The sequence below is a fragment of the Ptychodera flava genome, chromosome 11 (assembly GCF_041260155.1).
Source record: "Ptychodera flava strain L36383 chromosome 11, AS_Pfla_20210202, whole genome shotgun sequence".
In the NCBI taxonomy this organism is placed as follows: Eukaryota; Metazoa; Hemichordata; class Enteropneusta; family Ptychoderidae; genus Ptychodera; species Ptychodera flava.
The window spans coordinates 38,245,560-38,270,059 of NC_091938.1; the positions used below are offsets into that span (position 1 = coordinate 38,245,560).

Sequence of the window (24,500 nt, forward strand, 5' to 3'; positions counted from 1 at the left end):
GTAACGATATTTCAACGTCCAGTGGAGATTTTCAAGGTTACTTGAAATGAAACGGTGCCAACCGACTCCAATTGAAGTGAAAAGCTGCTATGCTATGACTGTGTTATGGTCGCACTTTATACGATGAAGACACTGCCAAAATTAGAAGGGGAAGTACCGGCCGCAACCTTGCGGCTTTTGTACACCCATACACATCACCGTGCCACTGCAGTGTTACTCAAAATAGTAAGAACAATATGGATGCCTCATGTTTTCTCGCAATGTGTGTTCAGGTGCCTTTGTATGATCGCTTTTAGTCACATGATCCACCACGTCCCGGGATCGGGCATCTGAGCTCACCAGAGTTCTTTCGTTGAACTCCTATAGTTGGAAAAAACGGAGAGTTATAGTTGAACCCGAGTGAAGAACGTTCTCGCCAAGCTGTAAAGTTCCTTCCAGCCCGCTGTTTGGTCATCGACGCTTTTATCAAGTTCAGTTCAGTCACTGTGGAGAAGCCAGTAGTCAATGATTCTTCCAGCGTGAAAGGTAAGGACGGAAGAAACGCGTGTTTGCACTACTTTGTCAGTCATGTGGAAATCACTTGTTGTTATCATGATCATTTTCGCCAAATATAAACTTCAGGCCTGAGAAGAAAAATAAAAAAGGAATTAATCATATAATTAGAAGGTGCCCTCAACTAGTGGAGTTCGACCTGTTTTATACATTACGGGGAAAATATGGAAATTTAAAATACCTAATATATTAATCATAATATTGAGAAAGTGTCATTAAAGGAACTCTGTTTTGAAAAATTTAAATGGTCGGGAGAAAATTAAGGGCTAAAGTACATGCGATCGTTGCTTATTCTCAAGTAAAGTCTTAAGGAAGAATCGAAAGTGAAAGGAATATAGTCAAAAGTATGACGGTATAATTAACTTAGGAATACGGTGATCAAATTTTCATGATGATTTTAAGGCAATAATGTGTCATGATGTTAAAATTGTTACAATCTCTGACGACATTTACGAATATATGTTCCACAGCTACTTCAAAAAAGACATGTTTTTCTCACAAACAAGTATGTATTGCGCAAAGAGTTAGAATAATTGCTGCGCAACAACCATGCAAAATGTAATTTTATCAAAAAGTCTAGGATAGTGATTATATAAATTAAAAAGCATAAACAGTCAGAGAAATATTTGAGACGAAATACGAAGGTGACTTTGCGTGCCAAGAATCTCTTTCCTTTAAAGACACTGTGAAATGATCTGTGAACTCACAAATGTAGGTGTAATCATCAAAATCAATGATGTTTATAGACATCTAATGCACGGCAATTTTATTTAATTGCTTGTTGGCAAATAATTGTTTGTAATCAATATGACAGGTGAAAGCAAAAATTAAAGCAAGTAGAATATAATACAAAACAACTTTCTAAATCCTTTCTTGGAAAAGAAAAGGAGAAGTGTATAGAAATACAATGTTACCAAAGTGGAAGTCATTTTGTATACAGTGTCACTCAGTACTAGGTCAACCAACGATTAGGACACCAAACCAAGTGTAACTGACAACCTGAACCTTTAGAGATCTCTCAAACAAATAAAGGGTACTCTGACATCAGACTTTAATGGATAGATTTAAGCAAAATTAGTGAATGAAGACTTTTGAAATGAAAGACAATTTCCGTAATAAATATATCGACACGGGCTTTGTTATGAAAGGCGAACGAGAAGTCTGAGGAGAAGCAAACCTGCACCTTAGACTGACCTGTGAATAAAAGCCTGTTGATTGTGTGATATAATTATGGGGTCGTTTTGAGAAAATGCTATTTGAATGACTCAAAGGGTGTCTCGTAATATTTACTTGTCTGAATGTTTTAGTGTAGTTTTTTTGAAAAGACCTGTAACAAGCCTGGTTAACAGATCTCAGGGCTCTTAAAGGCATGGTTCAGGCGTCAAATTGTCTTGCCAAGAAAATTTACTTACTAGATTACAATTTCAATGGAACACAAAAGGCTATGACACCTTCATAACCTCTTACAGATTAGAACAAACTTGATACCTTGGATCGATTCCCCTACCTTTAAGGGTTTCACAGTCTGATACTGTATGTTTGCCTTTGCATATTGACAATGATCGTCTATTTTCACATTCCAAATTTCAATAAACAAACCATGCGGAAAATTTCATCTTGAATGTATATACAGTGAATTTGATCGAGTGTCCGTTTTGCCTTGCAGAGCTCGACAAGTCTACATGTTGCTTATCATTTATAGAAAAGTAAACATTTGCAACAAATTGAGTCTTTGATGTTAGATTATACAGCGCGCGCGGCGAACGTTTCCCATACACTGTCTAGTCTACAATCATGACAGTCGTTTCAGCATGCCACTCATGCACAACAAGCTTGACACCGCACTATAGCTATAGCACATCATCAAAGTTTTCTTTCAGCTATTTGTGTAGTTTGATTTGGGAAATACAACTCAGATAAAACTCACTGGCATATTTTTCGAGTGTCGGATCTATATCTCGAGGAAAGTCCTCAACATCAACCGGACTGACTCTGGGCGTTTTATTATAGTAGAACATTGTATTTCTTCAGCAAGGTAAGCTTAAAGAATAGTTTGAATACAGAAAGATATCACCGTCCCCTCCATGCTAACCCGTTGCCGTGTATGATGCCGTCCGGGAAATTAAGTGCCAAAATACAGTGAATTATTTCAGAAACACTGGGTGTGTTATTCAATGGCACAAAATGTACCGTGTTGATTGAATTGCACTTGCATGTGCAAAATCAACACTTTTCTTCAAGTCTATTTTGTAGCTCAGAGAAGTGTCAATTGAGAAAGTTTCATTTAGCTGAGACAAAGAGAAAGCGGGATTAAAGTTTCATGCAGGAGTGTTTAGCATTTTCTGGTTGACAATATTCAGTGTTGTATCGTGTCAAACTTGTTGATAGAGTAGACTGCACTGGCAATGCTACAGACTGCATGCTGAAGGAACTGTTGTCGTGATTGCGGACATCGAGAGGAGAAGAAAGGGGTTTTTTTAAAAGAATTTACTTGTTTCTTCATAAAGTTCCCAATTTAAAAGTAAACACCTAAAAGAAAACTGGTGATGTGCATGTAGTGCAGTGTTATGCTTGTTGTTAGTGACATACTACGGTGGCCCAAAACTACCTGTTCTCCGCATTCAAAGTCTGCGTCGCATTCAATTTTTTTTCTCTCACATATGTCTCCGCATTCAAAGTCTGCGTCGCATTCAATTTTTTTTTTCTCTCACATATGTCTCCGCATTCAAAGTCTGCGTCGCATTCAATTTTTTTTCTCTCACATAAGCTTATGTCTCCGCATTCAAAGTCTGCGTCGCAATCAAATGTTTTTCTCTCACATATGTCTCCGCATTCAAAGTCTGCGTCGCAATCAAATGTTTTTCTCTCACATATGTCTCCGCATTCAAAGTCTGCGTCGCAATCAAATGTTTTCCTCTCACATATGTCTCCGCATTCAAAGTCTGCGTCGCATGCGTCGCATTCAAATGTTTTTCTCTCACATATGTCTCCGCATTCAAAGTCTGCGTCGCAATCAATGTTTCCCTCTCACATATGTCTCCGCATTCAAAGTCTGCGTCGCAATCAAATGTTTTTCTCTCACATATGTCTCCGCATTCAAAGTCTGCGTCGCAATCAATGTTTTTCTCTCACATATGTCTCCGCATTCAAAGTCTGCGTCGCAATCAAATGTTTTTCTCTCACATATGTCTCCGCATTCAAAGTCTGCGTCGCAATCAAATGTTTTTCTCTCACATATGTCTCCGCATTCAAAGTCTGCGTCGCAATCAATTGTTTTTCTCTCACATATGTCTCCGCATTCAAAGTCTGCGTCGCAATCAAATGTTTTCCTCTCACATATGTCTCCGCATTCAAAATCTGCGTCGCAATCAAATGTTTTCCTCTCACATATGTCTCCGCATTCAAAGTCTGCGTCGCAATCAAATGTTTTTCTCTCACATATGTCTCCGCATTCAAAGTCTGCGTCGCAATCAAATGTTTTTCTCTCACATATGTCTCCGCATTCAAAGTCTGCGTCGCAATCAAATGTTTTTCTCTCCACATATGTCTCCGCATTCAAAGTCTGCATCGCAATCAATGTTTTCCTCTCACATATGTCTCTGCATTCAAAGTCTGCGTCGCAATCAAATGTTTTTCTCTCACATATGTCTCCGCATTCAAAGTCTGCGTCGCAATCAAATGTTTTTCTCTCACATATGTCTCCGCATTCAAAGTCTGCGTCGCAATCAAATGTTTTTCTCTCACATATGTCTCCGCATTCAAAGTCTGCGTCGCAATCAAATGTTTTTCTCTCACATATGTCTCTGCATTCAAAGTCTGCGTCGCAATCAAATGTTTTTCTCTCACATATGTCTCCGCATTCAAAGTCTGCATCGCAATCAAATGTTTTTCTCTCACATATGTCTCCGCATTCAAAGTCTGCGTCGCAATCAAATGTTTTTCTCTCACATATGTCTCCGCATTCAAAGTCTGCGTCGCATTCAATTGTTTCTCTCCTAGATGGGCGTCGCAGTCAGCGATTTTGTCACCAACACATGAGGGCGCTGGCAAGTTTTTGTGAGCGTGACCCTCGCTCCATGACCCATGATTGCATCCGGAAAGAGTATCACTCTTTCAGTGTTCGTGATCGCGAAATTTCGAAGGTAAGTGACAAAGTTATTCATTGTATTGTAAGCTTATGGGGTTAATGATCTAGCCACCGTCTAGCCCTGGATGTATTGGCAGTTGTGGGACGGGCTGCCGTTTTACATTCGGACGCTCATGTGGGACCCATTATGATGCGCCCATACTGGGGAGCAGCGTACCCCCTTGGCTAGATCATTAACCCCATAAGCTTACAATACAATAAATTACTTTGTCACTTACCTTCAAAAATGAGCTTTTCGCGATCACGAACACTAAAAGAGTGATACTTTTTCCGGATGCAATCATGGGTCATGGAGCGAGGGTCACGCTCACCAAAACTTGCCAACGCCTTCATGTATTGTTGACAAAATCATTGACTGCGACGACCATCCACAGGTAGCCCAATCACTATTAATAAAGCTTATATTGAGTTTTTCTAAGTTTTCTCTGTCACTATCAGTCCCTCTCCTTTTCTTCATGCTCTGACTGATCGTAGTAAATAAAAAAAATGACTATATAGCCTAACCTAGCCTCTTGACTCTTTCTTTATTTTACATCCCATTACATGGACGTTTATCTCTCATATACACATCTTGTAATTAATTAGTCAACACAACTAATTATGCTAATCCGTGGACTTATCAAGGGTTGGTCAACATTGGAAAGATAGAGATGTAAATGAAAAAAGAGTTTTAGTAACCCTTCCTATCTTTCGCGATGTTGACTAACCTATAAAATCCCTGATAAGTCCACGGATTAGCATAATTAGTCATGTTGACTAATTAATTACAAGATGTGTGTATATGAGAGATAAACGTCCTTGTAATGGGGTGTAAAATAAATAAAGAGTCAAGAGACTAGGTTAGGCTATAAAGTACTTTCTTTTTATTTCCTACGATCAGTCAGAGCGTAAAGAAAGGAGAAGAACTGATAGAGAAAACTGAGAAAAACTCAATAATAAGCTTATTATAGTGTTTGGGCCGCCTGTGGCCCATCTAGGAGAGGAACAATTAACTGCGACGCAGACTTTGAATGCGGACACATATGTGAGAGAAAAACAATTGAATGCGACGCAGACTTTGAATGCGGAGACATAAGCTTATGTGAGAGAAAAACATTTGATTGCGACGCAGACTTTGAATGCGGAGACATATGTGAGAGAAAAACAATTGAATGCGACGCAGACTTTGAATGCGGAGACATATGTGAGAGAAAAAACATTGAATGCGACGCAGACTTTGAATGCGGAGACATAAGCTTATGTGAGAGAAAACATTTGATTGCGACGCAGACTTTGAATGCGGAGACATATGTGAGAGAAAAACAATTGAATGCGACGCAGACTTTGAATGCGGAGACATACGTGAGAGAAAAACAATTGAATGCGACGCAGACTTTGAATGCGGAGAACAGGTAGTTTTGGGCCACCGTAGACATGCTGAAACGACTGCAGTGATCATGACGAGACAGTGTAACGTTTGCCGCGCCCTGTAATCTAACACCAACCAAAGACGAAGACTCAATTTGTTGCAAATGTTTACTTTTCTTATGATGAGCAACATGTAGACTCGTCGAGCTCTGCAGGCAAACCGGACACTCAATCAAATTCCACTGTATTTGAGTAGCGGGCTGCACCCAAGGAGAACAGACTCGTATTTACTACTAAATGGACCATACCTACATTAGGCTCGACCAAACTATGAGTAGCATTGCTAAACATTATGAGGTCAAGCTATGTCACAGGGGCTCTGTACATGTTAGAGTACGCAGGCTCGTTTTTATTCCGTAGGTGAGAATGTGACATGTACAGGCAATTCATGACCTACAGCTGCCAAACATGTTTTATTGTTCACTGTTGGCAACCTGCCAAATGCAGTCCTAAATTGTCTTGGTGTGGAGCACTCGGGGCTTACTACTCGCCCGATTACAGACTAATTAAATCTGTTTGTATTTTGCCATCCACATAGTATATACTTAGGCATGTGCAATTACTTTGAATACCAGCTGATGACATCCATATCACTATTCATGCTGTTCATCAAAGTCCCTGGAGTCATGATCATGATAATCGAAGTTGCAGACAACAAATCATCAGCTAGACAGTAAAAAGCCAAAGGTCGTGAAACGAACAGCAGGAAAAATGAAAAGACATCAAATAGAGAGTCCACTAACTTACATGTAAGGGGCAACGGCGTGGGCGTGTTTTTGTATGTCGGACCACATAAGACAGGTAGCACTTGGATTACAAAACGAAAGTAGAGAATATAACAACAACTCAACTAATCTGCGCATGCCTGTACACGCTTTTGAGCGATTTTATTTGCACTTTGCTACAACTGCAAGTGTAAATACAAATAAAATTTGTTTGAAATACTGTTCATATATAATAATGTTCGCGGTGGGAAAATATCCGGGCTGGGAGAAATATGTTATGCTCGGCGTTGCTTTTACACTTAAACTTTCTTGACAGTTTCTTTGAGTTGGAAAAACCGCATTTTGGCAAATACGGTACGTTTACTTTAACTTAACTTCAGTTATTCACTGCACTTAATCATAAAGTTATTGATCACAGTACCCAGAATGTACATATTGTATGATATTATCTTCTTTTTTCCTGAAGTATATTTCCTGTAAGAATTTCTGGAAACACCGATTCGGGCACCATGATGTCATTATATCAGTGCTTCACAATAGCGGCCACAATCTTGATATTCCAGCTCAATTTTTTACAATCGTGAGTATCGCTTCGTCTGTTGTAACATTCCCCATCGTTGTAAATGAAGGTCTAGAATGCCAAAATAGATATTCTCACAATACCGGTTGTTGTCAATATCAGACCTGACATCAATGCCTAGAAGTTTACTCAGTCTGCATGTGTTTTTTTATTTGCCACTTCTCTTTTTGTTCATTACGAACTGTCAATTTTGAATCTACTTTGTTCTAGTGAACAGTTTATTGATAAATTCATGCCAAGGGATTCAATTTGAAGCAGATTCTATGGTGTAAAAAGTAATTCTGTGTGATGGACAATGCTGCTCACTCATGACATTCGTAATTAGCTCACGTGTGTAAGCACGTGGGCTAATGTCTTAGCGATGTCTGTCTGTCTCTCCGTGTGTGTGTGTGTGTATGTTAGTATGAGTGTGTGTGTCTGTCTGTCTGTCTGTTTACACGATAATTCGAAAACGACTGAACGGATTCAAGTCAGATTTGGTACACAGGTACAGTTTGCTACTTGCAGAACTGATTAGATTTTGGTTAGTGTGGCTTGCATATTAATGAAGTTATGCAATATCGTTTTTTTTCGTACAATGGTTTCCCTATGGAGACGGTAATGACAGTGTAGACATATATCAAGAAATACTGCACGAAATTTCATGAAACTTTTCACAGATGACAGTCTCAGAACATTATGATGGTGCTGTAAGTGTCATGTCAATTATCTTCTCATTTGCATATTTAACGAACTTTTGTTATTAGTGAGATAACTCTGAAATTCCTGCACCAAACTTGATGATACTTGCAACAAATATTGATCTGATATATATATCTAATTATACTTAGAAGCATTTGGCAGTGTCAAGTTAACAAATAGCTCATTTGCATATTTTATGAAGTTTTGTAATTAGTCATGTAACTCCGATATAACTTCACCAAATGTGATGAAATCTGCTGCAGATACTGATCTGACTGATATCTAACTGTAGTGTAAAGCATTTAGTAGTGTGAAATTAATTAAGGGTTCATTTGCATATTTAATGAACTTTGTAATTAGTGATATTACTCCAAAATTACAGCGTTAAATTTGATGAAACTTGCTACAGATGTTGACCTGATAAATATCCAATTGTACTGAGAAGCATTGAGCAGTGTCAAGTTAAGAATTAGCTCATTTGCATATTTCACGAAGTTTTATAATTAGTCATATAACTCCGAAATAACTGCATCAAACGTAATGAAAACTGCTGCATATACTGATCCGACAGATATCTGTGTTGTAAAGCATTTAGTAGTGTAAAGTTAATTAAGGGTTCATTTGCATATTTAATAAAGTTTGTAATTAGGTATATAACTCTGAAATTACGTCACTAAATTTTGTGAAACGTGCGACAGAAATTGATGTGATAAATATCTAATTGTGCTATGAATCATTGAACAATCTCAAGTTTATTAAGGGTTTATTTGCATATTTAATGAACTTTGTAATTAGTGACATTACTCTAAAATTACAGCACTAAATTAAATAAAACGTGCTAAAAATCTTGATCTGATGGATATCTTATTGTCCCATGAAGCATTGAGCAGTGTCTAGTTAATTAACAGCTCATTTGTATATTGAATAAAGTTTTGTAATTAGTGATTAAACTCTGACAGTACTGTGCGAAGTTGAAAAAACCTGCTACATATAGTGATAACATATATCTTATTGTTCTGTGAAGGGATTAATGAACCTGTTGTAAAACACGTTTCTTTTTGTTACAGGGACCCGATAACACACGTGTGTTCCCGTACAGTACTCCGAACTGTAGAAAGGGCAATACAAGAACAACATCTGAGCGATACGAAGTCAAATGCAAATTGTTTGGTTGGTGGCGCTGTACCAGATACAGGTTCGTTATGACAAACAGAATGGCCAAATTAAAACAAATTTTGTGAAACGGACAGTATAGTTGTACTTTTTTGGTCAGAATCGGTCATATTTTGATGGAAAGTTGAACTTAATATCAGCCTGCCTCTTCTCTGGCAGACTGGAAAGATATTGCAATGATCTTATCTGCTGTTGTAGTTCCATATTTCGGTGATATATTTATTTAACCTTAATCACACAGAAAACTTTATTTCGTAGATTGGTTTTGAGATGAATATCACGAAACAATTAAAACTTGCAACATTTGTGACATCTCGAACTTGAGAGAGAGTGAGAGACAGAGGGAGTACGAAACTAAAATCGATGCATAAGTGACAACTGTATGACATTTGGTTTCAGTGTGACAATAAATATGACGATACCTTTTAATATAGAGGAACAAAATATCAATGGACTTCATTCATGTATGTTTTACTATTATATGAGAGTTCCAGATTTTAAAAAAACTGTCAATTGATTGAATACTTGTTTTTGCAGGTTAATATATGCTACTGTGTACAGAACATCATATACCCAACATACCGAATACGATTGCTGTCCTGGATGGACGAACATGGTGTCGAATGTTTGCGGAACACGTATGTGTTGCACAGTTGACAACATTTACATTTACATTTATTTATTTATTTTCTAAAGCGCCTTTTCTATCAACGATATTCAAAAGTGCTGTACAAATACAACAAGTTAAAATCCAAAGTTATAAAAGTCGTATTAAAAACTCAGTAACATAATGAAGTTAAAAACTCCAGAAATTACAAAAACCACAACAAGTATGTAAAAACCTGCGGATTGTAGTATTTTTTAAAAAGATGTGCCTTTAGCATAAGCTTAAACTGCTCTTAGTTGTTCAAACCTTTTCGTTGTTTGAGTATACAATTCCAAAGCTTGGGTCCACAAATAGTAAATGCCCTTTAGTTCATCTCATTGAAAGAACGTGGCACAGATTAATTCTGACAGATATTTGTTCTTAAATTATAAATAGAATAACGTTTGATATCAGTCATATCTGTGATGTACTGAGGTGATTTGCCTTGCAATGCCTTGTAAACTAATAAAATGATTTTAAATTCTACTCTGAAATACATAATCAGGTGCATCATTGTATACATAGTACATTGTGATTTCCTACTATTTAAGTTTTCGTCAAAAGCATCTTTCGTGCAGACTACGCCCTGTCAACGCAAACATCCTCACGATCTAGGTGTTATTGAAATCTTACTTAATTCCCAACTTGGAAAAGTTTGCTCACTTACGCTACCGTAAATTTTAACTTTAAATCTCAACTTCAAACTTTGCAGCTATATGCGGAAGACAATGCTTGAATGGTGGTACTTGTGTAGCACCGGATACTTGTGAGTGTCCTCCTGGTTACAGCGGTACTACGTGTTCTACAGGTGAGCTATATGATTGACATTCTAAAAAACTATCTATCCATTGACCACTTCCAAGTTGTTGCATACAATGACTCAAGATATTCTTATGCTGACCTCGTTACGCCTATCTAGAGCTAGACTAGAATTTGATCACAAGTTTGAAAACGAAATCCCCTCTTGATTTGTTTACACATTTTACAAACGTATGAAAATATTGTGGATGAGATTTTCCTTCCCTGTGGTGGAATAAAATCCATGTACGATTGCAGTCTAGACCCATGCTCAAAATTATAAGGTAAAATTCTAAACCTGAATCGACTGAAGGAAAGAGGGAATGGGAGGGAGAAGAGGAAGTGATATATTTCGAGAAAAAAGTAGCCGATACGGAATAGCCGATTGTATTTCCTTCTCTTTACTACACTCAGGATTAAAGTTCGTGTAAATGATATCGACCCCTCTATCGACCACACAAAAGCTGCATGTACTATGAACTAAAGATATCTCTAAGCTGACCTTGTTTGACCAGTTAGAGTTCTACTGAAATGTTCATGGCAATTTCGAAATATGCAATCTCCTTCTTAGTACACACCTTTGTAGGCGCTGAGCTTGTTCTGTTCATTCATCGGTAGTAAGATCAAACGCCTTGCCCTTGTATGATTTCAGCCGAGACCGAAGCATTTAATCCCTACAGAGTAAGGTCTTCAAAACTTATGCAATATGAATTATGAATATTTATTCTTTGCCCAATTAGATGTGAATGAATGTAACCATGATAATGGAGGATGTGAACAGACATGTGCCAATACGGACGGAAGTTATTATTGCACATGTGGTGCAGGCTTTACCTTGACCCTCGATGGACACCATTGCCATGGTAAGATTAATTTTATGCATCCTCCCTACATTTTGTTAATCTATATTTATTTATTAAGATTTATCCAACGTCAAGTGAAATAAGGGTCTACATAGGATTGGGTGACCAAAGGAGGTGCAATCACCGATACAAGCTCAGTCCCCCATAACACACTACACAACGATCAAATGCAAAACCGGACGTAAAATACGCTACAATTAAAGTAAAAACAATAAAAAACATTTTTGAAAAAAACTGATTTTCGTTGGCCCACATTTACTACATTTTCTCATTGATTGTCAATGTACAAGTGTTTTGAGGATCAAATGAATTATGAAATTTGATCTAATACCATTGCTTTCATTTGTTTAAAACCTTTTACTTCAGATGGTATCAATGAATGTCTTTTGGCGAACGGTGGATGTCAGCAAAACTGCCACAACACAGTCGGAAGTTTTTACTGTTCGTGTTACGATGGATATAACCTTAAAGGGGATGGAACTTCATGTGAAGGTTTGTTTTCTCATTACTCCACTCAATACTCCAAAGTCTACACACACTTGAGCAAAGTCGACAACGAATGGGGTAATATGCAGGTATTTACCGAGTGCGTGCTTTTAACCCCGAGAGAATGAAATGCTGTCTTTCTCATCTTACAACAATATTTTGATTTTGAGTAATATATATTGTAGTCGTTAAATCGTGGAAATGCTGTGTCATTATGGTCCAGGTAACAGTGTTGTTGAATCAAAGTCACCCTCACGTACGTAAGGCTGTATATTAAATAATTCAAATTATTGGTAAAAAAATAAAACTTTAGCAGTTATTAGCTCTCATTGATTTCAATAGAAAGGTTAATATTCAAGAAACCAGAAATTACTCGGTTCATTTTTTCTACTAGACATCAATGAGTGTGAAATAGACAACGGTGGTTGCGAGCATGAATGTGAAAACTATGGCGGTGGCTCTGAGTGTTTCTGTCGTACTGGATATCAGCTTGCTGTCGACAATTCGTCATGTGAAGGTAAATGGGCTCTCTCTCACACACACACTCTCTCTCTCATTTAGAAGAATAAACACAGCAACGCTGTTCTTTCACGCTTAATCGATGACATGATAAGTTAAATCACGCCATCATATTTATATCATACATGTAAATGAAAATGTTAACTGACTTGAAATGCGAAGAACTTATGATGCATGTGGGCACAATCACTTAGGCAACAGGGATGTACAAGAGTTTGTGTTTTTGTACAAAAAGATAACCGTGCATATGCACTGAGTAACATCATTCTCAATACTGTCTTTGTACGAAAATCTTGCAATAGATGAGACCATTTCATGAAGGAAATACATGAAGATTACTGGGTTTTTTTCGATTGGAAATTTCCGTATGGGTAAATGTATAAAAATTCTATCATGTAAAGGGCTGAGGCCCAAGCATTAGAAAAATATACTAACTTTCTTTTATCAAATGAAAGATTTGTGAAACAAAAAAATATAGCCAAATTTTGGCCTTAATGATATAATTGTTCTATATATGAAACTACATATTGTCATTTCTTAAAGACACCAATGAATGTTGGAAGAACATGGATGGATGCAACCATAGCTGCCATAATACATTAGGAAGTTACTATTGTACGTGTGACGACGGCTTTCTCCTTCAGAGTGATGGGCAAACATGCCAAGGTGAGAACATAGATATTATCACCAATTCAACAATTTCCACTGACATATAAATTTAGCGATACGCGAAGGTCTCGCCATAAAAAACAGGAATTCCCGTTTTTGTAAATAAACTATTTTTCAAAATCTGGAATAATACATATGCTAGCGTACATGACAAGGTAACGTTGAAAAAGATTTATAGAAAACGTAGATATTGACAAGATCAAAAGGTTTTGTATTACATGTAAGTCTCCTTTCTGTTCAAAACTAAGTTTTTGTGATCGCCTGAAGAGATTTAATGTGCAACGGTACTTTGTTGTCAGTCGCTGATAACTCAATTTTACCATATATAACCATGCGAGAATTGCCTTTACTTTTCATTTAGCTGGAAAACATGTTAATTTGTTTCGCTGGAAAAAATTAACATGTTTAAAACGTTACATGATTGACATTCTAAAAACCTACCCATCCATTGACCACATCCAAGTTGTTGCCTACCAATACTCAAGATATTCTTATGCCGACCTCGTTACATCTATTTAGAGCTAGACTTGAATTTGATCGCAAGTTTGAAAACAAAATCCCCTCTTGATTTGTTTACACATTTTACAAACGTATGAAAATATCGTGGATGAGATTTTCCTTCCCTGTGATGCAATAAAATCCATGTACGATTGCAGTCTAGACCCATGCTCAAAATTATAAGGTAAAACTCTAAACCTGAATCGACTAAAGGAAAGAGGGAATGGGAGGGAGAAGAGGAAGTGATATATTTCGAGAAAAAAAAAAGGAATAGCCGATTGTATTTCCTTCTCTTTACTACACTCAGGTTATAGCCGATTGTATTCCTTCTCTTTACTACACTCAGGATTAAAGTTCGTGTAAATGATATCGACCCCTCTATCGACCACACAAAAGCTGCATGTACTATGAACTAAAGATATCTCTAAGCTGACCTTGTTTGACCAGTTAGAGTTCTACTGAAATGTTCATGGCAATTTCGAAATATGCAATCTCCTTCTTAGTACACACCTTTGTAGGCGCTGAGCTTGTTCTGTTCATTCATCGGTAGTAAGATCAAACGCCTTGCCCTTGTATGATTTCAGCCGAGACCGAAGCATTTAATCCCTACAGAGTAAGGTCTTCAAAACTTATGCAATATGAATTATGAATATTTATTCTTTACCCAATTAGATGTGAATGAATGTAACCATGATAATGGAGGATGTGAACAGACATGTGCCAATACGGACGGAAGTTATTATTGCACATGTGGTGCAGGCTTTACCTTGACCCTCGATGGACACCATTGCCATGGTAAGATTAATTTTATGCATCCTCCCTACATTTTGTTAATCTAATTTTATTTATTTATTAAGATTTGTCCAACGTCAAGTGAAATAAGGGTCTACATAGGATTGGGTGACCAAAGGAGGTGCAATCACCGATACAAGCTCATGAAGGAAATACATGAAGATTACTGTTTTTTCGATTGGAAATTTCCGTATGGGTAAATGTATAAAAATTCTATCATGTAAAGGGCTGAGGAATAAAGTTTTGTAATTAGTGATTTAAGTCTGAGATAACTGTGCGAAAATTGATGAAACCTGCTACATGTAATGATATAACAGATATCTGATTGTTCTTATTACACGCCTCACACGGGTGTCGATTATATTGGTATGAATTTGGTTTATTGACAGGAATATTGAAAAACATAATACAATAAATCCTCGTCAGAGATAGTTACTCTAGCAGTAGACCGTATACACGTCTAGTCTTATCAGAAATCTGTCTTCCACTCCGCGTCGTGTGCTCAATTGAACTGCTGTCAGAATATAAATGTCTGTCTTTGTTCTTGTGTTTTGTTTAGTGATTATCCTGAGGTCTGCAAATGTTGCGTACCATCTCCTTGCTCGTTGATTTGTCACTTTGATATTGTTTTACACAACTTCATAACAGTGAAAAAGTATGCAGTAATTCACGTCATACTGTATAATATATGCATGCATCCAGTAGTGTCTGATAAATGTCAATACATGTCGAGTCATCAACAGTCAATTTCAATGCTTGATTACTAAGTTTGCAATTTTTTATGAAACTCAAAGTCATTCCTTCCATTCATTCTGGGGTCACATTTGTTCTGTTGAGTAAATAGTAAATGCTAAACTTTCTAGTCTGTTTACTGACTGTTTATGAACCTGTTGTTAAACACGTGAGCATGTTCAGTTCATATCGTTTTGTTTAAGTGTGTATGTTAGTTTTAGGACATTTAAAATCGTTATATTAGCATATGTTCTTACTGCCTTTTTTCTGACAAAGAAATGACAACAACGGTAGAGACCAGTACAACTGCTGAAATGACAACCACTGAGGTAACAACAGCTGAACCTACTACTACAGAGGACCCAACCACCACAGATATAGCAACCGAGCCAGAAACAACGATTCAAGTAGACACAACAACACAAATGGGCACTACCTCAGAAGAACCAACCACACTACCCGAGACAACAACAGAAGAATTAGCTACCACAGAAGGTGAAATAGTAATTTTACATTTCCTTGGACGAAAAGTCGAATCTCCCACACATAATGTCAAATATCTAGACGTATATAATCTCTAAAAATTGATATATTTCAAAATATGTCGATTTGTTTGTTCGTTTTATTAGCTCACGAGTTAAAACACGTGGACTAGTTTTGCAGAGATATCTGTCTGTGTGTCTTTCGGTCTTTCAGTCTGTTCCTACTGTCGGTCCGTCTGGCTGTGCACCCGATATGTCAAAAACAGCTCATCAGATCAGAATCAAATCTTGTCTTTAGATTTGGTTCTTAAATTCCAAGAATTGATTTGTTTTTGTAGGGTGTGAATTGCTTACTTTCTGCTCATTTGCATAATTAATAGTTTAAGAAAAACATTGAGAACGACTGCACAGAATTTGGTGAGATTTGCTACAAATGTTGATCAAAACAATATATATCAGCCGTGTAAGATATATAGAGTTGACATAAAAGAAAGTTGCTGATTTGCATATTTAATGAACTTTCCTAATTAGAGATATACATCTTATTTCGCTTGATCAAAGTTGATAAAACTTGGCATTTATATAGAAAATGCTAAAATTTAACATTATTGAAAGTCATTAAGCATTGCAATTTCAACCAATTCCTAATTTGCATATTTAATGAACTTTCCTTATTAGGGATATATCTGAATTGATTTGATAAAAGTTGATGAAACTTGCTATGTACATTAAAGATACTATGATACAATATTATTAAAAGTCATTACGCATTTTCACAGTAGCCAATTCCTAATCTGCTTATTTAATGAACTTTCATAATTAGGGATATATATCTCACTTAACTCGACCAAAGTCGATGAAACTTAATATGTACATTGAACATACTATGATACAACATTATTGAAAGTCATTTAGCATTTTAACTTCAGGCAATTTCTCGTTTCTATATTTCATAAACCTTTCTAACTAGGGACATGTTTCTGAATTGCCTAGACAAAAGTTGACGAAAATTGCTATGTCCATTAGAGATACTATAATACAACACTATTGAAAGTCATTGAACATTTTTACTTCAGGCCATTCCTAATTTGCATATTTAATGATCTTTCCTAATTAGGTTTACATACCGGGATTTACTTCAAAGTCAGCAAAACATGCTATGTACATTGATGATTATACCTGGTTAAAGCAGTATTGAAAGCCATTTCGCATGTTTATGTCAACTAATTTATAATTTTCATATGTAATAAGATTTCAGAGTTCGGCATATATATATTGAAGGACTTGACCAAAGGCAATTACACTTGCCATATGAAGTGGTAATACAATCACCGCAGTCAAAGAAATTTAGTATTTTTATTTCTGCTAATTGCATATTTGTATACTAAATGACCGTTAAGAATTAATCTGTGGTGAATATCGTTTATTATGTTGATCATAATACTTTCAATGAAGTCGCAAACATGTGGCAAAAATTTTAAAATAAATCACTCATTTGCATATTTTATGAAGTTTTGTAATTAGTCATATAACTCCAAAATAAATGCGCCAAATTTGATGAAATCTGCTATAGATATTGATCCGACAAATATCTATCTGCGATGTAAATCAATTATTTGTGTGAAGTTAATTAAGAATCCATTTGCATATTTAATGAACTTTGTAATTAGGTATATAACTCTTAAATTACGGCACCCAATTTTGTGAAACCTGCTATACAGATATTAATTTGATATATATCTATATCGTACTGAGAGGCATTGGGCAGTGTCAAGTTAATAAATAGCTAATTTGCATATTTTATGAAGTGTTGTAATGAGTCATGTGACTCCGAAATAAATGCACAAAATTTGATGAAATCTGCTGCAGATACTGATTCGACAGTTGTTGACGAGCCCGTTCCAACGACATTAATACAAGGAGCAGCTACCGTGGTGACATCAGACAAAACTCCAATTACCGTTTCACTGGTGAGTATGAAATTAAATATTTAATACAAAATTGTAAGGGTAGCATTTGGTACTGCGGTTGCGATCAAAAAGAAGCATTATTGTATGGTAGGTGTGATGTGTCTGTGTGTGTAGTGTGTGTGTGGACACAGGGACAGACACTGTTGTAGGCTTGATGTCTAAACTAGAACTGATTACTTTATTGTCTAATAGTAAAGACTGTAACATATCACGTCATGGATGCTTAATCTCTGGAATGTGATTGTCAAGTCAGTATATTGACTCAAGGATGTTTACTTGATGGAAGTGAACAGATGTGAGATAGTGTTGAAACACTACATCCCTCCTTTAATTAAATTTGGATTATTTGTGATAGTTCCAAATGTTGAATGATCGGATGTTGATGTACTGACTGATTGATAGTAGATTTCAAAAATAGAGTTCATATTGTCCGTTGATAAATGCGTCAAAAGATTATAATTGAAATTCTAAAATAGTAAAATCAAAGTAAATATATTGCTATTATATTGCGTGCTTTCCAATTCTATTTCTAATTTTTTTTTAAACTAAGAGATCGGGTTGGACTATCCGGTCTCTGTATACATCTAGTCAGAAGATTATTCTGCTCCCCAACAGGACTAGTGTATTTCTGGCTGACTAAATCTTTTCTCACTTAGTCACGTAATCCTCGAGGTATTTTGGTGCACGTCTTTCTCGTTCCGGATATCTATTTCCTTTGTCCTGGGTCGGTGTCAGTTCTGATGTTGGCACATGTTTTTCTTCTGTTTGCTCGTCCTTGTTCAGCGGTGTCGTATTTATTTCTCTTTCCTCTTTCTATTCATTGTCGCCATTTTCTTGTTTGATATTTCTCTTGGGGATTTTCTTTACTTGTGATGAGTTGCGAGTGATGGTGTGTTAGCCTCTTTTAGCTGTAACCATACTTCCTTTCTTCTGAATGACTTCATACGGATGTATTTTGTACGGAGTTTCAAGTTTTCCTCACATAGTTTGGTGTTTCGGCGTTTATCAGCGTATTTCTTCATTTTGTCCTTGGCTTTCTTATCTTGTTGTTGTAATTTCTGTTGAGGTTTTCGTCTGATGAAAGTTGGAATTTTGATGTTGAGTGGTCGCTGGAATATTTCTGTCGCTGGTGGCAAACCTGTTGTACTGTGTGGTGTTGATCGGTAATTTCTTAGAAATGTGTACAGTTCTTGTTTCATGATTTATTTTCTGCTTGTGCTGTACGCATTGCCTTCTCAACTGTGCGCATGAAGCGTTCAGCTTCTCCATTTGCTTCTGGCCAAAATGGTGTGATCTTACGGTGTTTGAATCCTAGATAGTTTGCAAATTGCTTGAATTCTTGACTGTTGAATGGAGGTCCGTTGTCGGATGTTAGCCTTTTCGGTATGCCGTATTCAGAAAATATCTTGTCGAGCTTTGGTATTACTGCTCTTGCTGATGTTGATTTTATAATTTCTACCACTGGATATCTGGAGTATTGGTCTATAATAATGAGTAAATAGTCACCTGATGGAAATGGTCCACAGAAGTCGATGCTTAATTCTTCCCAGGGATTATCCGGTGTTTCCGTCATCCGTAATGGTTCACGACTTTTACTGTGTGTCGCTGCTTGACATGGTAGACAGTTTTGTACTTTCTCTTCTACCAGCTTGTCGATGTTTGGAAACCATATTTTCTCTCGTAGTAATCTCTTTGTCTTGACAACTCCTTGGTGTCCTTCATGAGCGAGTTCAATGGCTCTATTTTGTAGTGATGCTGGAATCACGATTTGTGTCCCACGCAGAAGTAAGTCTTCTGTCGTTGTTAAAGTCAGCTGGTCTCGGACTTTGTGTAGCGCTTGTATTGCTTTCCGGTCAATGTTTTCTTCATCGCTTGGATCGATGACCTTGTACCATTGTCCCGTCTTAATTGCTGTTGCCACGGCCTGTAGCGTTGGATCAGCTATCGTTTCGGCCTTGATTTCCTCTAGCGTTAAAGCTTTGGGTGTGGCGTGTGTAGCAACAAAGTTAATGTATTCTTCAGCTACTTTCTCTTGTCTGCTGCTCGGCTTTGATTTATAGTCAGGGTGTCTTGACATGTAATCAGCTGGGTTGTCTTTTCCTGGCTTGTATATTACAGTGAAGTCATAGTCTTGTAAATTCAATGCCCATCGTTCAATTCGAGCAGGTGGTTTCGAATTTGGATTGTTGTATATGTGGATTAACGGCTTGTGGTCAGTCATAATGTTGAATTTCTGGCCGTACACATACAAATGAAATCGTTCGCAGGCCCATACTACTGCGAGTGCTTCTCGTTCGGTCTGCGAGTATCGTTGTTCGACTGGCGTAAGTGATCTGCTTGCATAGCAAAGTACTCGTGGAGCGTCATCTCTTTTGCTCTTTTGTGTCAACATGGCTGCTAAACCAACTGGGCTTGCATCTACCACTATTTCGGTCTCTTTCTTTGGATCGAAATATGCCATAATTGTATCACTTGTCAGTCTTTCTTTGATAGTTTTCAGTGCGTCATCTTGTTTTCCCGTCCATTCCCACGGTTCGTCTTTTACCGTTAGCTGTCTTAGCGGTTGTGTAATCGTCGCTAAGTCGGGGATGAATCGACTGAAGTAATTAACCATACCAAGTAAACTTCTTACCTCACTTGGGTTTGTTGGCGGTGCTGCGTCTTTGATTGCAGTTACCTTCTCAGGATCTGGTGATATTCCTTCGTCTGAGAATTTCGTTCCGTAGAATAGAAGTGTTGTCTTATTGAATTCGCATTTCTTCTTGTTCAGTGTTAAGTTGAAATACTCGGCGGAGATTGTCGAGATGTGTATCTCTGTTGCCGTATACCAGTATGTCATCACTGATGTTTAGGGCGGGTAAACCTTCGAGTGCCTCCCGTATTGTATTTTGGAATATCTCCGATGCCGATGCAACTCCAAAGTTGAGTCGTTTGTATCGACGTAAACCTACATGTGTACTGAACGTAGTAATGTATCTTGATTCTGGAGCGAGTTCAAGTTGATGATAACCTTGATTCAGATTGAGTTTGGAAAATACCGTCGCATTGTTCAGATCATGCATAACATCATCAATCGTTGGCGTGATGTGTCGTTCACGTTTTATCGCTTTATTGGGTTGTCTCATATCCACGCATATTCGGATATCGTTCGGATCTTTTGGTTTTGGAACCGCTACGATCGGTGAGACCCACGGGGTTGGACCTTCGACCTTTTCGATTATATCGTTTTCTTCCATTTCAGCAAGTTTCTTTTCGACTTTCTTGCTAATGTGAAATGGTATACGCCTGTGTGGCTGTGTTATCGGTTGAACAGTTTTGTCGATGTGTAGTTTGACTTGATTATCTTTTAGCTTCCCCATGCCTTTGAATAAGTCCTGATATTCTTCTATCAGCTTATCCGTTTTTCTTTGAAGACCGTTAAGTTTTGTTTGCCCTTCGACTTGCTTGACAATCTGTATCAATCCTTAGTCTTCACAGTCTTAAAACTTAAAAGAGAGCCGCCAATTTCACCATCTTGCTTTACGACATGAAATACGACTTTAGATAATGCCTTCTTTCTTTTGGTCGACTGGAATTTGTATCCGATTTCTGCGTTGAACGTACCTAAAGTTTTCAACGGCTTAGAGCTTTTGTAGGGGAATATTCTGACGTTGCTGTCCTTCAACTTGATTTTGTCTTTTATCTTTTTGTAGTCACGCTCTTCAATGACATTGATTGCTGCACCAGTATCGATCATAAAATGTATCTTCTTACCTTTTATTTCGATGTCCGCTGTCGGATTCTTGACAGTAGTTGTGCGAATTGCTTCATCTCGTATGTTGTATACGTACTGAGAGTCGGAGTCGGAGTTTGTTGCGATCGAGTTCGTGTCTGTATCCGTATCTGCGTCTAGTCGTTTCACAGAACGATGACCACGTGTTTTGGATTCCTTTCCTTTCGATCGGCAAACTTTTGCAAAGTGGTTTAGTTTTCCACAGGACTTGCATTTTTTGCCTTTTGCTGGGCATGTGTCTTGGTGAGGGTAGTTTCCTCCACAGAAGTGACATTTTGATTTCTTGTCTTCACTTCTAGTTGACTTGCCACGCTTGTATTTATCAGGCTTGCTTTGTTTCCTTCGAACCGCGTTGACTGTTGAACCAGTGTTTGCTTCCATTTCCGTTGCTTGCGATTCTGAGATTTCAAGCGCTCGGGTGTACTGTAGTAAATCCTTCAAAGTAATTTCTTCACGTAGAGCTCGTCTTCGTACTCTCTGTGATGAACAGTGTTCGATGATTTGAGTAAGGATTTCGTCATCGTTGTCATGGTATTGACACTTTTTGATCAGTACCCGTAGTCTTGCGTGGTATCTGTCGATTGATTCGCCTGGTTTCTGTTTGGCTTGACAAAAGATATGTCTGTAGTATGCTTTTGTTACCTTTGGTGAGTAACAGGCTGTTAGCGCTTCGACTAACTTCTGATAATCTTCATCGCCACCTATTTCTGCTTCTGTCATTGACTCGATATCATACTGCACGTCTTTACCTGCGTAGTGGAAAAGTAGAGCACGTTTTCTCTTGTTTTCCGTTATGTTGAAGCCTTCCATGAGGTGCTTGAAACCTTTCAACCATTCTTCCCATCTGGTCGCATTGGATCCAGCTTCGGCATGGACTGTAAATGGTTCGTAGTGAGGAACAGCTCCGGTTGCCATGATATCTTTGATTGTACGGATCGTCTCAATCCACTGTAGCTTGTACGTGAATTTTCTCGCATCCGCTAATCCTCGTCGCCAATGTGATGTGTCTGTGTGTGTAGTGTGTGTGTGGACACAGGGACAGACACTGTTGTAGGCTTGATGTCAAAACCAGAACTGCATGATTACTTTATTGTCTAATTGTAAAGACTGTAACATATCACGTCATGGATGCTTAATCTCTGGAATGTGACTGTTAAGTCAGTATATTGACTCAAGGATGTTTACTTGATGGAAGTGAACAGATGTGAGATAGTGTTGAAACACTACAGTAGGGCCAAATAATAATACAGCGTAGGGAATCATGAGTGAGGATCTCGTCAAGTTAAACGAATAATCATCTTTTAATCGACTTTACTCTATCTAGATATCAGAAAAGTCATCGCCTCTCAGTGGTTGGCTCTATGCAGTCATGGCATTAAGCATTGTAATCGTCCTTGCTGTTATCATCGGTGAGTGCACAACTAGACATCTATAAAGATTATGATCCATGTGAGACTGTACTAAGGAAAGTTTCATTTAAAAAAATATCTCCTTCTCATTGATATGCATCATAGAACAGTTACTTATTTACTCAATGTATGACGTCAAAATGGTCATACGATACATGGCACATGAGTATGTTAGAGAACTGAAATATAGAAATAGAGTACTGATGATACACTGAAAAGGGATGAGTGTGACCGGGAGAGAGTAAATAATACTTCATTGGCACACACACACCGTGGTGATATCCTACATGCCCATAGGATTGCTTTTCGCAGGTTTCAGTATGTTTACAGGATCGTAACTCTGTGTTTGCTGTTTTAGTAAAAAGTCCTTGATAATATATCTTTTAGAAACACTGTTGAAACTATAAATACAAAATTGTGAGCTACGTACAATAATCCTCCGAAAACGTGTATTCGTTGTGAATGACCAAACATCATAAGTGTATGAGGAAATTCAACCTCTATCCGGGGATTTGAATTTGATTCAATCTAGGTGTGATGATTTACTGGCTATGGAAAAGACGCATTTCTACTCCCACTGAAAAGACGAAAGAAGATGACATGCCAGGGGCGAGTGTACCAAATGATGAAAACGCAGAGTATCTATATCCGAGTAACACCAATCTATTTGAACAGCGTGGACAAACAGACGCGAGTTACGACGGAACAAACGAAAATGTGTATGAGGAGATCGAATGAGCAAGACTCTTACAAACTTGCAATTTTTGAACAACTTTCAATAAGGGCACTTTTGTTTGATAGTGACACAGAAAATGATCGCTAACAAAGTACACGTACGATGACTTTCCATTTCTCGAACTAAACGTCTTGCCATTTCATTTCTGTCATGATTAGAATCAATCATAGAGGGCCTATGTACGGGAAAATAAGATCCTGGGGTTATCTATAGTAAAGGCAAGCATACGCCTTTCACAATTTTAACTGTTTATTATCAATTACTAAATACTTCCGGTCTGAGATGACTTTACTCTCCTAGATTTTGCTTTAATCTTTGACGCGAAGTGTTTTGTTATTGTTTAAATGTCTCCTGTCCTGATGTTGTACCACACACACACATATATATATATATATATATATATATATATATATATATATATATATATATATATATAATTATATATATATAAAATTATATATATAATGTGTGGTTCGTAACAGACAAAATGATTGAATGTACAAATTAATTTATAGCTGCGCACACAAGCAACAAACCACAACACTGACTCGATCAGTATATTTTAGATGACTCAGATGATGTTAGTGACTGGAAATGATACTTTACGTCATAACAAGAGTCAACGATGGCGTCCTTCCATATCGTCACTCAACATTTAAAGAGTTACGTACATTTTTATATATCTTAATTTTTTGACAAGAGAAACATTCAAATATGTATTTTTCACATTGGTCGTCACAAATGTATTATTGAAAATTTAAGTTCTTTCTCCTTGCGTGGCGATGACCAAATAAAACCACAGCCTGCTACCGGTGAGACTTAATATGAAGAACGCCCTCTTTTCCCTGAGGGACGACAATAAT

At 37.4% G+C, this 24,500-nt stretch overlaps 1 protein-coding gene across 2 annotated transcripts; it reads left to right on the forward strand.

The window, feature by feature from the left end:
* The first annotated feature begins 366 nt into the window (after positions 1–366).
* On the forward strand, positions 367–23,999 carry LOC139144213 (multiple epidermal growth factor-like domains protein 6). Of its 2 annotated transcripts, XM_070714865.1 has the most exons (15): positions 378–525; positions 7,298–7,411; positions 8,006–8,100; positions 9,160–9,287; positions 9,803–9,903; positions 10,624–10,719; positions 11,450–11,572; positions 11,939–12,064; positions 12,453–12,575; positions 13,121–13,243; positions 14,417–14,539; positions 15,545–15,763; positions 17,620–17,720; positions 22,817–22,901; positions 23,434–23,999. In XM_070714865.1, the coding sequence occupies exons 3-15, from the start codon at positions 8,071–8,073 to the stop codon at positions 23,637–23,639; spliced, it is 1,584 nt and encodes a 527-aa protein (XP_070570966.1). In that variant the 5' UTR covers positions 378–525; positions 7,298–7,411; positions 8,006–8,070; the 3' UTR covers positions 23,640–23,999. The 2 variants fall into 2 exon arrangements, with proteins under 2 accessions (XP_070570967.1, XP_070570966.1); XM_070714866.1 differs by lacking the exon at positions 8,006–8,100 and having other exon boundaries at positions 367–525.
* Positions 24,000–24,500: the final 501 nt, after the last annotated feature.